Genomic DNA, 11,351 nt, shown 5'->3' on the forward strand with positions numbered 1-11,351 from the left:
AGAATTTGGAGAATGCATAGGGTTGTCCATAACCCATTAGCAGACAGTGAATAGCTGTAATACCATCTGCTACCTAAAAGTTATTTAGGGGGAGGGTGCTGCTGTACTCTTGAATTTCTTCCAGTGCTAATCCAGTAGTGACCTTCATCAGGACTTTACTTCCATATGTATAGTGATATGCATTGTTTCCAATTGTTGTCTCTGCACAGATGTATTTCTGAAACTGGAAATCGAATGCAGGATAGGGGAGGAATTGAATCCATGGCATTTCTAAATAAACCCGTTTTTAAATTCTATGCACAAGTTGGCATAGAAGGAAAACCTGTTGTGGTGGAAATTTGGTTGGTGCCTCTGTTGCGGTGTTAACCCAGGCGAACGGTAAATTTTGCACCGGGAAATGGTTTACATAAGAAAATAAGAAATAGGAGCAGGAGTAGGCCATTTGGCCCATCGAGCCTGCTCCACCATTCAATAAGATCATGGCTGATCTGATCCTGGGCTCAACTCCACTTCCCTGCCCGCTCCCCGTAACCCTTGACTCCTTTATCATTCAAAAATCTGTCCATATATATTCAAAGACCCAGCCTCCATAACTCTCTGGGGTAGAGAATTCCAAAGATCCATGACCCTCAGAGAAGAAATTCCTCCTCATTTCCGTTTTAAATGGACAACCCCTTATTCTGAAACTATGCACCCGAGTTCTAGATTCCTTCATGAGGGGAAACATCCTCTCTGCATTTACCCTGTCAAGACCCCTCAGAATCTTATATGTTTCAATAAGATCACCTCTCATTCTTCTAACCTCCAATGAGTATAGGCCCAACCTGTTCAACCTTTCTTCATATGACAACCTCTTCATCTCAGTAATCAACCTCGTGAACCTTCACTGAATTGCCTCCAATGCAAGTATATCCTTCCTCAAATAAGACCAAAACTGTACACAGCATTCCAGGTGTGGTCTTACCAACACCCTATACAGTTGGAGCAGGACTTACTTGCTTTTACACTCCTTCCCCCTTGCAATAAAAGCCAACATTACATTTGCCTTCCTGATTACTTGCTGAACCTGCATACTAACTTTTTGTGTTTCATGCTCAAGGAGCCCCCAGGTCTCTCTGTACTGCAGCATTTTGTAATCTCTCCCCATTTAAATAATAATTTGCTTTTTTATTTTTTCTGCCAAAGTGGATAACCTCACATTCTACTCAATCAGCAAATTTTTGCCCATTCACTGAGCCTATCTATATCCCTTTGTAGATTCTTTGCGTCCTCCTCATAACTTGCTTTCCCATCTTTGTATCATCAGCAAATTTGGCTACGTTACACTCAGTCCCTTCATCCAAGCCATTAATATAAATTGTAAACAGTACTGATCCCTGAGGCATCCCACCAGTTACAGTTTGCCAACCCAAAAATGGCCCATTTATCCCGATTTTCTGTTAGTTAGCCAATCCTCTATCCACGTTAATATATTACCTCCAACCTCGTGAGCTCTTACCTTGTGCAGTAACCTTTTATGTGGCACCTTCTCAAATGCTTTCTGGAAATCGAAATACATGACATCTACTGGTTCTCCTTTACCCACCCTGCTCAATACATCCTCAAAGAACTCCAGCAAATTTATCACATATGATTTCCCTTTCATAAATCCATACTGACTCTGCTTGTCTGTATTATGATTTTCTAAATCTCCTGCTACTACTTCCTTAATGATGGACTCCAGTATTTTCCCAACGACAGATGTTAAGCTAACTGGTCTATAGTTTCTTGCCTTCTGTCTCCCTCCTTTCTTAAATAGGGGCGTTACATTTTCAGTTTTCCAGTCTGCTGAGACCGTTCCAGAATCCATGGAATTTTGCTAGATTACAACCAATGCATCCACTATCTCTACAGCCACTTCTTTTAAGAACCTAGGCTACAGGCCATCAGGTCCAGGGTACTTGTCCACCTTTAGTCCCATCAGTTTGCCTGGTACTTTATCTCTAGTGATAGTGGTTGTTTTAAGTCCCCCGCCGTCCCACCACCCCCCGCCCCACCTCCATGATTTTCAATTATTGGGATGCAATACCACGAAGACCGATACGAAATATTTGTTCAAAGTCTCTGCCATCTCCCTGTTACCCATTATTAATTCCCCAGCCTCATCCTCTAAGGGACCAACATCCTTTTTATATACCTGTAGAAGCTCTTAAACATAGAAACATAGAAAATAGGTGCAGGAGTAGGCCATTCGGCCTTTCGAGCCTGCACTGCCATTCAATGAGTTCATGGCTGAACATGCAACTTCAGTACTCCATTTCTGCTTTCTCGCCATACCCCTTGATCCCCCTAGTAGTAAGGACTACATCTAACTCCTTTTTGAATATATTTCGTGAATTGGCCTCAACAATTTTCTGTGGTAGAGAATTCCACAGGTTCACCACTCTCTGGGTGAAGAAGTTTCTCCTCATCTCGATCCTAAATGGCTTACCCCTTATCCTTAGACTGTGACCTCTGGTTCTGGACTTCCCAACATTAATAAGAACATAAGAACATAAGAATTAGGAACAGGAGTAGGCCATCTAGCCCCTCAAGCCTGCTCCGCCACCGTACAAGATCATGGCTGATCTGGCCGTGGACTCAGCTCCACTTACCCGCCCGCTCCCCATAACCCTTAATTCCCTTATTGGTTAAAAATCTATCTCTCTGTGATTTGAATATATTCAATGAGCTAGCCTCAACTGCTTCCTTGGGCAGAGAATTTCACAGATTCACAACCCTCTGGGAGAAGAAATTCCTTCTCAACTCGGTTTTAAATTGGCTCCCCCCTATTTTGAGGCAGTGCCCCCTAGTTCTAGTCTCCCCGACCAGTGGAAACAACCTCTCTGCCTCTATCCTGTCTATCCCCTTCATTATTGTAAATGTTTCTATAAGATTACCCCTCATCCTTCTGAACTCTGAGTAAAGACCCAGTCTACACAATCTATCATCATAAGGTAACCCCCTCATCTCCGGAATCAGCCTAGTGAATCGTCTCTGTACCCCCTCCAAAGCTAGTATATCCTTCCTTAAGTAAGGTGACCAAAACTGCACACAGTACTCCAGGTGCGGCCTCACCAATACCCTGTACAGTTGCAGCAGGACCTCCCTGCTTTTGTACTCCATCCCTCTCTTAATGAAGGCCAACATTCCATTCGCCTTCCTGATTACCTGCTGCAATTGCAAACTAACTTTTTGGGATTCATGCACAAGGAACCCCAGGTCCCTCTGCACTGCAGCATGTTGTAATTTCTCCCCATTCAAATAATATTCTCTTTTACTGTTTTTTTTCCCCAAGGTGGATGACCTCACATTTTCCGACATTGTATTCCATCTGCCAAACCTTAGCCCATTTGCTTAACCTATCTAAATCTCTTTGCAGCCTCTCTGTGTCCTCTACACAACCCGCTTTCCCACTAATCTTTGTGTCATCTGCAAATTTTGTTACACTACACTCTGTCCCCTCTTCCAGGTCATCTATGTATATTGTAAACAGTTGTGGTCCCAGCACCGATCCCTGTGGCACACCACTAACCACCGATTTCCAACCCGAAAAGGACCCATTTATCCCGACTCTCTGCTTTCTGTTAGCCAGCCAATTCTCGATCCATGCTAATACATTTCCTCTGACTCCGTGTACCTTTATCTTCTGCAGTAACCTTTTGTGTGGCATCTTATCGAATGCCTTTTGTAAATCTAAATACACCACATCCATCGGTACACCTTTATCCACCATGCTCGTTATATCCTCAAAGAATTCCAGTAAATTAGTTAAACATGATTTTCCCCTTTATGAATCCATGTTGCGTCTGCTTGATTGCACTCTTCCTATCTAGATGTCCCGCTATTTCCTCCTTAATGACAGCTTCAAGCATTTTCCCCACTACAGATGTTAAACTAACCGGCCTATAGTTACCTGCCTTTTGTCTGCCCCCTTTTTTAAACAGAGGCGTTACATTAGCTGCTCTCCAATCCGATGGCACCTCCCCAAATGCCAGAGAATTTTGGTAGATTATAACGAATGCAGCTGCTATAACTTCTGCCATCCATTTTAATACCCTGGGATACATTTCATCAGGACCAGTGGACTTGTCTACCTTGAGTCCCATTAGCCTGTACAGCACTACCCCCCTAGTGATAGTGATTGTCTCAAGGTCCTCCCTTCCCACATTCCCGTGACCAGCAATTTTTGGCATGGTTTTTGTGTCTTCCACTGTGAAGACCAAAGCAAAATAATTGTTTAAGGTCTCAGCCATTTCCACATTTCCTATTATTAAATCCCCTTTCTCATCTTCTAAGGGACCAACATTTACTTTACTCACTCTTTTCTGTTTTCTATATCGGTAAAAGCTTTTACTATCTGTTTTTATGTTTTGCGCAAGTTTACATTCGTAATCTATCTTCCCCTTCTTTATTGCTTTCTTAGTCATTCTTTGCTGTCGTTTAAAATTTTCCCAATCTTCTAGTTTCCCACTAACCTTGGCCACCTTATATGCATTGGTTTTTAATTTGATACTCTCCTTTATTTCATAGAAACATAGAAACATAGAAAATAGGTGCAGGAGCAGGCCATTCAGCCCTTCTAGCCTGCACCGCCATTCAATGAGTTCATGGCTGAACATGAAACTTCAGTACCCCCTTCCTGCTTTCTCGCCATAACCCTTGATCCCCCGAGTAGTAAGGACTTCATCTAACTCCCTTTTGAATATATTTAGTGAATTGGCCTCAACTACTTTCTGTGGTAGAGAATTCCACAGGTTCACCACTCTCTGCGTGAAGAAGTTTCTCCTCATCTCGGTCCTAAATGGCTTACCCCTTATCCTCAGACTGTGACCCCTGGTTCTGGACTTCCCCAACATTGGGAACATTCTTTCTGCATCTAACCTGTCTAAACCCGTCAGAATTTTAAACGTTTCTATGAGGTCCCCTCTCATTCTTCTGAACTCCAGTGAATACAAGCCCAATTGATCCAATCTTTCTTGATAGGTCAGTCCCGCCATCCCGGGAATCAGTCTGGTGAACCTTCGCTGCACTCCCTCAATAGCAAGAATGTCCTTCCTCAAGTTAGGAGACCAAAACTGTACACAATACTCCAGGTGTGGCCTCACCAAGGCCCTGTACAACTGTAGCAACACCTCCCTGCCCCTGTATTCAAATCCCCTCGCTATGAAGGCCAACATGCCATTTGCTTTCTTAACCGCCTGCTGTACCTGCATGCCAACCTTCAATGACTGATGTACCATGACACCCAGGTCTCGTTGCACCTTCCCTTTTCCTAATCTGTCACCATTCAGATAATAGTCTGTCTCTCTGTTTTTACCACCAAAGTGGATAACCTCACATTTATCCACATTATACTTCATCTGCCATGCATTTGCCCACTCACCTAACCTATCCAAGTCACTCTGCAGCCTAATAGCATCCTCCTCGCAGCTCACACTGCCACCCAACTTAGTATCATCCGCAAATTTGGAGATACTGCATTTAATCCCCTCGTCTAAATCATTAATGTACAATGTAAACAGCTGGGGCCCCAGCACAGAACCTTGCGGCACTCCACTAGTCACTGCCTGCCATTCTGAAAAGTACCCGTTTACTCCTACTCTTTGCTTCCTGTCTGACAACCAGTTCTCAATCCACGTCAGCACACTACCCCCAATCCCATGTGCTTTAACTTTGCACATTAATCTCTTGTGTGGGACCTTGTCGAAAGCCTTCTGAAAGTCCAAATATACCACATCAACTGGTTCTCCTTTGTCCACTTTACTGGAAACATCCTCAAAAAATTCCAGAAGATTTGTCAAGCATGATTTCCCTTTCACAAATCCATGCTGACTTGGACCTATCATGTCACCATTTTCCAGATGCACTGCTATGACATCCTTAATAATTGATTCCATCATTTTACCCACTACTGAGGTCAGGCTGACCGGTCTATAATTCCCTGTTTTCTCTCTCCCTCCTTTTTTAAAAAGTGGGGTTACATTGGCTACCCTCCACTCCATAGGAACTGATCCAGAGTCAATGGAATGTTGGAAAATGACTGTCAATGCATCCGCTATTTCCAAGGCCACCTCCTTAAGTACTCTAGGATGCAGGCCATCAGGCCCTGGGGATTTATCTGCCTTCAATCCCATCAATTTCCCCAACACAATTTCCCGACTAATAAAGATTTCCCTCAGTTCCTCTTCCTTACTAGACCCTCTGACCCCTTTTATATCCGGAAGGTTGTTTGTATCCTCCTTAGTGAATACCGAACCAAAGTACTTGTTCAATTGATCCGCCATTTCTTTGTTCCCCGTTATGACTTCCCCTGATTCTGACTGCAGGGGACCTACGTTTGTCTTCACCAACCTTTTTCTCTTTACATACCTATAGAAACTTTTGCAATCCGCCTTAATGTTCCCTGCAAGCTTCTTCTCGTACTCCATTTTCCCTGTCCTAATCAAACCCTTTGTCCTCCTCTGCTGAGTTCTAAATTTCTCCCAGTCCCCAGGTTCGCTGCTATTTCTGGCCAATTTGTATGCCACTTCCTTGGCTTTAATACTATCCCTGATTTCCCTTGATAGCCACGGTTGAGCCACCTTCCCCTTTTTATTTTTACGCCAGACAGGAATGTACAATTGTTGTACTTCATCCATGCGGTCTCTAAATGTCTGCCATTGCCCATCCACAGTCAACCCCCTAAGTATCATTCGCCAATCTATCCTAGCCAATTCACGCCTCATACCTTCAAAGTTACCCTTCTTTAAGTTCTGGACCATGGTCTCTGAAATTACTGTTTCATTCTCCATCCTAATGCAGAATTCCACCATATTATGGTCACTCTTCCCCAAGGGGCCTCGCACAATGAGATTGCTAATTAATCCTCTCTCATTACACAACACCCAGTCTAAGATGGCCTCCCCCCTAGTTGGTTATCCACAGCTGGTTATCCCTTCTCTTACCGCCCTTCTTTTTCACTGGAATATATTTTCGTTGTTTTTATATTTCTTGCTAGTTTACTCTCATATAGTATCTTCTCTGTCTTTATCATTTTTTTAGTCGTCCTTTGCTGGTTTCTAATTGTTTCCCAATCCTCTGGCCTTCCACTGTTCTTCGCAACATTGTATGCCTTTGTTTTCAATTTAATACCATCCTTTACTTCCTTAGTTATCCAGGGATGGTTCATCCTTGTCTTTGCATCTTCAGCCGAAAAATTCACCAGCTGGGCCCTGAGTGTGGAGCGGGCCGTTCCACACCTCTACTAGGCTGGCTGAGCAAATGAAAATCCCGAGGTAAACAGTGGCCATGGAGTGCCCTAAGAGAGGCTTCCGTGGAAAAAAATCTGAAAAAAGACACCAAAGACATTCCCAATACTTTACTGCCCCACCCCATCCGCATGAATCAAACAAAATTAAAACATTTAAAACAATCACGCTTACCTCAGGTAGACATTCCTTCCCCAACTGCAGCCACTACAAATCGGACCGCCAGTTTTACCAGGCGGTCCCACTAGGGGACGCTATGGAGCACGTGAGTTTCAAATTTCGAGCAAGCGTTGCAACCAGGAGTGTTGCACACCGGCTCGCCTCTCCCGGGCGGTACTGCTCCGTGCCCCCGCAAACCCGCACCGACTGTCCCGGCGTGGCACTGGAAGTGGGCCCCTGCCCGGAAATGCTTTCCGCTGCCATTAACAGCCTTCTGGGGCAAAAACAGAGGCGGCAACAAACTGGAAATCCAGCCCTTAGTCTCATACCTCTATTCTGCTATTGTGAGATCTTGGTCTGTTACTTATTATCATAGGTCTGTGTTTGCCCTACTCCGATGATATATTGGAGTATGGTTCACATGTCCATGTGATACTGACACATCTATCCTGTCCACAATCCACCAAGATATTTGTGCTCCTCTAATTCTGCCCTCTTGAGCATCCTTGATTATAAACGCTCAACCATTGGTGGCTGTGCCTTCTGTTGGCTAGGCCCCAAGCTCTGGAACTCCCTGCCTAAACCTCTCCGCCTCTCTAACTCTCTTTCCTCCTTCAAATCACTCCTTAAAACGTACTTCTTTGACCAAGCTTGGCAGCTGAAGGCATGGCCCCCAATGGTGGAGCAATTAAAATCAGGGATGCTCAAGAGGTCAGAATTAGAGGAGTGCAGATATCGCAGAGGGTAATAGGGCTTAGGGAGATTACAGGGATAGGGCGGGTGAGGTCATGGAGAGATCTGAAATCATGGATGAGAATTTTTAAATCGAGGCATTGCTTAACTGGGAGCCAATGTAGGTCAGCGAGCACAGGAGTGATGGGTAAACGGGACTTGATGCAAGTTAGGACATGGGCAACAGAGTTTTGAATGCCCTCACTTTTACAGAGGGTAGAACATGAGAAGCCAGCCAGGAGTGCATTGGAGTAGTCAAGTCTAGAGGTAACAAAGGCATGGATAAGGGTTTCAGCAGCAAATGAGCTGAGGCAGGGGTGGAGTCAGTGATGTTCTGGAGGTGGAAATAGGCAGTCTTAGTGATGGCACAGATATGTGGTTGGAAGCACAACTAGGGGTCAAATAGGACACCAAGTTTTTGAACAGTCTAGTTCAGACTCAGACAGTTGCCAGGGAGAGGCGAACATTAGATCAGTAGTGCTTGCACTAAGGTGCACTAATGTCCAAATGTGTACTATTCATACCCTGCTGCATGGTATAGAGGAGACCATACTACAATCTAATGGAATAGTTTATCCAACACAATTGATATTTGGTAGCATCAATCATCATTTTGGAAGCTTTCAAATTTAGTCTTTGTTTTCAGTGGAATCAAATGTTAGTGTCTTCAGAACCAAATGTCAACTTTTCAATAACTTTTTGTCCTAATACAGATATAACTCTCCATAATTATCTCAAATCACCATTACATTCCTAACATTTGAAATGTAGTAATATTTTTGTAACCTGTGGTAACTGTGAATGTTATTCCCAACATCCAGAATCACTTCTTTTAGATTTGCTTGATCCTTATTCTAGAGGAAAGAAAACTCAATATTTTTCAAACCAGAAAAGATAGAAGATATAAAACTGTTTCATCGTAAGTCTGCTATATATTACAACATGTCACTTTCTACTACTACAAGCTAGTCTTTTCTGAAATCCTGGGCAGAGGTCTCCAATTCCAAGAAGCGTTGACAGGGCTTTGCACGCAATGGGCGAATTATCAGAAAAATCACAGATAAAGTTGGATAGTTCTGTCTTCACAGTCTGAGAGTGGATGATGTGTCTGCTATGCCCTGTATCTTACAGCTATATACATTTGTAATCTCACAGTCATGGTTTAAGCCGATTATCATATTTAGTTCAAAATAGTGAATGACTCAATCTCCATTTGTTATCTTTGTTGACAATCAACGTGCTCATATGCTTTGCTGATGCAAAACTTGTTCCTTCCTTATCTACACTGGGTAACTGAGTTCTGTGAGTTTTATGACCTGATATGGTACCTGGAAACTGTGGGAGGGGGTGAGCGTTATTTGCCTCCCTCTGGCTCTGAGAATTCTGTGGGCTCCAGCCAGGCTGTACCCTGGATTGCTACAGTAAAGAAACTCCCAACAAAGCACATTAAAGAGGTGGGACTAGGAATACAAAATGGCCACATCTTTATCAAATAAAAGGCAAAATACTACAGATGCTGGAAATCTGAAATAGAAACAAAAAATGCTGGAAGCACTCAGTAGGTCGGTCAGCATCTGTGGAGAGAGTATTGTTAATGTTTCAGGTCTTATGACCCTTCGGTTCTGGCAAAGGGTCATAGACCTGAAGTATTAACCCATCCTTCCTCTCTCCACAGATGCTGCCTGACCTGCTGAGTGTTTCCAGCATTTTATGATTTTATCCCACATTTATCCCATATTTTTTTGTACACTTATCACAGCAAGTTCCTGATATAACCAAGGAAAACACCAGAAAAGACTTCAAATACATCCATGGTTCATCTCCTCACAAACAAGTTGATGATGCGTCTGAATATTCTGCTATCCGAGTTTCACGCCAGGACTTGAGAACTGCTTGACCGTGGAACCCTGAGATTAGCTTTCTGCTATATTGCAGCATCACTAACAAACTGCTCACCAGTATTCACAAAAACACTTGCAGACGTGAAGATGCTTTATTGATGGAACAAACATGTGCAAACTGAAGGAGTGGGACTGAATGAACAAGAGCTCGCATTGAGCCGCAGGAGATGTGTATCACTTCATAGTGTTTCCTGCGATTCTGTTAAGTCTGCATCATTAATTTTTTTCAGGTGTTGGAAATTTGCGAAGGGTCAAAAATTTTGAAATGTATTTTTTCCCCCCAGTTTTCTCTCCTCCTCCTGCTAAGTGCCCAATCTTGGTAGTCTATAGGTAGCAGCAGTTGTCTGGCTACCCCAACAACCTAATCATTTCTTATGTGCAGCCTAAGCTTCGAGTTTATATTTAGTTTTGAAGGGATCAAAATTCAACTTCTAAGACGCCTAAGTGTGACCGTTCCACTTTGGGAGGCACCATAGCCAACTGCAAGGTGTCATCGGCCATCGGCCATGGATTTTACAATGGGAATCATTGGATAATTGTGAGCAGTCGGAACCTTAGCTGACTTTTCTGCCCTGTTCATGGCCTCGGGACAAGAGGCCAAATGTAATAAATGTATTTATATAGTGCCTTTAATGTACCCGAGGCATTTCACAGGAATGTTAGCAAACAAAATTTGACACCGAGCCACATAAGGAGATACAGGTATTTGGGCAGAAGACCAAAAGCTTGGTCAAATAGGTAGGTTTTAAGGAGCACCTTAAAAGAGGAGAGAGAGAGGTAGAGAGGCGGAAGGGTTTAGGGAGGGAATTCCAGAGCTTAGGGCTTTGGCAGCTGAAGGGGATGCGCAAGAGGCCAGAATTGGAAGAGCACAGATATCTCGGAGCGTTGTGGGGCTGAAGGAGATTACAGAGGTCATTTCAAAATCGAGGCATTGCTTTACCGGGAGTCAATGTAGGTCATCGATCACAGGGGTGATGGATGAACGGGACTTGGTGCGAGTTAGGACACGGGCAGCAGAGTTTTGGATGATCTTAAGTTTACGGAGGGGAGAACCTGGGGGGGCTGGCCAGGAGTGCGTTGGAATAGTCAAGTCTAGACTGAACAGGCAGGGATGAGGGTTTCTACAGTAGATAAGCTGAAGTGGGATGGAGTCGAGCAATATTAGAGAGTGATGGCGCGGATATGGGGTCAGAAGCTCATCTCGGTCAAATATGACACCAAGGTTGCGAACAGATCTGCCATCCTAACTGAGTTTGGCTAACTCAGCACAGACCGGAGGTCAAACCTGAAC

The 11,351-nt window shown here is 43.8% G+C and overlaps 1 protein-coding gene across 1 annotated transcript in view; it reads left to right on the plus strand.

The window, feature by feature from the left end:
* The window catches only part of LOC139275658 (sialic acid-binding Ig-like lectin 14), an 80,890-nt gene extending 70,395 nt beyond the window's left edge, over positions 1 to 10,495 (plus strand). Inside the window, exon 10 of the mRNA XM_070892825.1 lies at positions 9,919 to 10,495. Coding sequence (XP_070748926.1) covers positions 9,919 to 10,056 — 138 coding nt within the window. The 3' untranslated portion in view covers positions 10,057 to 10,495. The remainder of the gene's footprint in view (positions 1 to 9,918) is intronic.
* Positions 10,496 to 11,351: the final 856 nt, after the last annotated feature.

This window comes from Pristiophorus japonicus, chromosome 11 (assembly GCF_044704955.1).
Source record: "Pristiophorus japonicus isolate sPriJap1 chromosome 11, sPriJap1.hap1, whole genome shotgun sequence".
NCBI classification, from domain to species: domain Eukaryota; kingdom Metazoa; phylum Chordata; class Chondrichthyes; family Pristiophoridae; genus Pristiophorus; species Pristiophorus japonicus.